At 33.2% G+C, this 2,447-nt stretch overlaps 1 protein-coding gene across 11 annotated transcripts in view; it reads left to right on the forward strand.

The window, feature by feature from the left end:
• Positions 1-490: 490 nt before the first annotated feature.
• The window catches only part of LOC117181353 (phosphatidylcholine:ceramide cholinephosphotransferase 2-like), a 115,487-nt gene continuing 113,530 nt past the window's right edge, over positions 491-2,447 (forward strand). For 2 of the 11 annotated variants that reach the window (XM_033373938.1, XM_033373933.1), the window contains exon 1: positions 491-939. Coding sequence is in view for 3 of the 11 variants with exons in the window: in XM_033373931.1 (XP_033229822.1) it covers positions 887-939 (53 nt within the window). In the remaining 8 variants the exon portion in view is untranslated. Of the gene's footprint in view, positions 963-2,447 lie in introns of all 11 variants that reach the window. The other 9 variants (XM_033373934.1, XM_033373940.1, XM_033373931.1 and 6 more) reach the window with 8 other exon arrangements.

Below are 2,447 nucleotides of genomic sequence, written 5' to 3' on the forward strand. Positions count from 1 at the left end.
TTTTTTTTTTTTTTAATTAAACGTACATAATATTTAGGCAATACCCGGGGCCACCAATTCACTTGACAGAGGCTTGAAATAGATAAATGCAGGTCTACATGTCATATATTTTCTCTCTCTAGAGCCCATTTCAGTTATCCCTAAAGCGTTACCGGTCCATTTCTATATGTCGATGTTTATGAATCATCGACATTAAGTACTGGGACGCTGGTTACGGCTGTCGGAAATGGACTAGGGAATAGAAAGAGAAAAAAATCGAGAATGTAGACCTGTCCTTTTCCAAGGATGGTGATTTGTTCTACTCATCTTCCATCTGCTTTCATTAGAAAAAGATCAACTGACCCATCACCAATCGCCATCCTTAGAAAAGGATAGTTAAATTTCTCAATTTGTCACCTCTTTCTATTCTCTGGACCACTTCCGATAGCCGTAGCCAGCGGCCTAGTACTAAATGTCGATGATATGAATTAATATGTAGGCTTTTGTTTATTGTTCGTGGTCAAGTTTACTCATCTTTTACGTCTCAGTACTAGTGTCAAACATATTCTGAATGTGCTGATGTGAAAAAAAACATAATTTGAGCTGATTATTACGCGCGGGGAACGGGACTCGTTTGTGTATGGTTGTGTTTTATTATCATTTATAATGATAAATTTGGAATTATGACTGCACTGTGATACATAGGAAATTAATTGGTTTCGGGTTACGTATACATGTATACTTATTTCTAGCGATGCTTTAAGCTTGCAGATCATGCATTAAATATTATGCATTCACACAGTTTTGCTTGACATATTTCTATTAAAAGTTCACATGTTCAGTTCCATCTGTACAAAATTTCGTATTGACATGGTTCTAGTGAGAGTATGCTGTACGCCTATATGAAATGCATAAATTAAGACTTCCCGTTAAAGTTGAATTGCCTGCTGTGCTAACAAGGTATGAGGAAGCCTAAATAACAGGTATTCATATTTTCATATATAATGTGGCGAGAATGATTGTTTTTCTGACATGCGGGCTGTGTAGTCAAAAAATTCTCAGTAACACAAATTTGGAGAAGGTAAAAAAGTAAGTTACCTAACGTTACCGAGAATTTATAAGAATTAACGAAAACATTCATTTTTAACATTTATTTTTTTTTAAGTTAAATAACTTTTATATTCTATGCAATTAAACCTATATAGTAGTAAACATTAGGCATTACAATTATTTTGTAGTTTTATGTACAGTAAACTCCACATTTTTCAGAATAGAATTTTATTTATTAATTATATAAATTAATTCAAACATTAATTAACTTGATTAAAATTTATGTTAGAACAAGTTTATGGGAAATTGCTCTTTTTAAAGAGATAAAAATACTGCGTTTTAATTCTATAGACAAACAGTTTATTCAAATTGCAGAAGAAAGGTACGTCTAATTCATATGAGTGAAGCAAAACGACCGTCGACTAAGGTCCTACACTTAGGTCATAAAAATGTCCCACTCACGCCCTTTTTAAAACAGCCAGCCCTGTACTCCAGATCATGGCATTCGTCACTTCACACCAAAACCATAAAACTAAACACCTACTTCTCTATGCATTCTTAGAATCGTAAGAGGAGATTAACTTTTGCTTTACAATCTCACGCATTCCAATATTCTTTCTAATACTCAAGACGCCCCCTCAAAAATTAATCGACGACAATTATTTTTATTTACATACTTGCATACAACTTCAGGGCCTAATTTTACTAAATGTGACGTACGTACCCTTCTTCTGCTTTCTGGGAAGTTACATATGGCCCAACATTCATTGCAAGGATTGGGGAAAACCCAGAAAAACCCAATCAGACCATTCTAATATATATATATTGTTTCAGCACAAAACATTACAAACAATATGTACATTGTTCTCAATAGCTTATTCTAAACCCATTTTGGTTCTCAGCTCTACAAATCTTGCAGCTGGTAGCGGCTTTGTTAGCATATCAGCTAACTGTTCACCTGTAGGAATATACATTAATTTTATTAAATTTTTCTCTACTTGTTCCCTTGAAAAATGATATTTTATGTCAATATGTTTGAATCTTTTATGGCTCGTTGGATTATTCGCAATACTTATACAACCGTTATTATCTTCGTAGATAATTATTGGTTTGGAAATATTTATACTAATTCTATTTGCTAACGATTTTAGCCACATTGCTTCTTTTACTGCCTCAAAAAAAGCCATATATTCAGCTTCAGTAGATGAAGCTGCCACAGACAACTGTTTCTTTGTATTCCAACATATTGTACATTTTTCAAATAATTTAAATACATAGCCAGTTGTGCTTTTTCTATCATTTTCATTATGACCACACCAATCAGAATCAACATAACCACATAATAGTTGCTCATAATGTCCCCTGGTATATGTTAATTTAATATCAATAGAGCCCTTGAGATATCTTAATACTCTTTT

The sequence above is a fragment of the Belonocnema kinseyi genome, chromosome 10 (genome assembly GCF_010883055.1).
Source record: "Belonocnema kinseyi isolate 2016_QV_RU_SX_M_011 chromosome 10, B_treatae_v1, whole genome shotgun sequence".
In the NCBI taxonomy this organism is placed as follows: Eukaryota; Metazoa; Arthropoda; class Insecta; order Hymenoptera; family Cynipidae; genus Belonocnema; species Belonocnema kinseyi.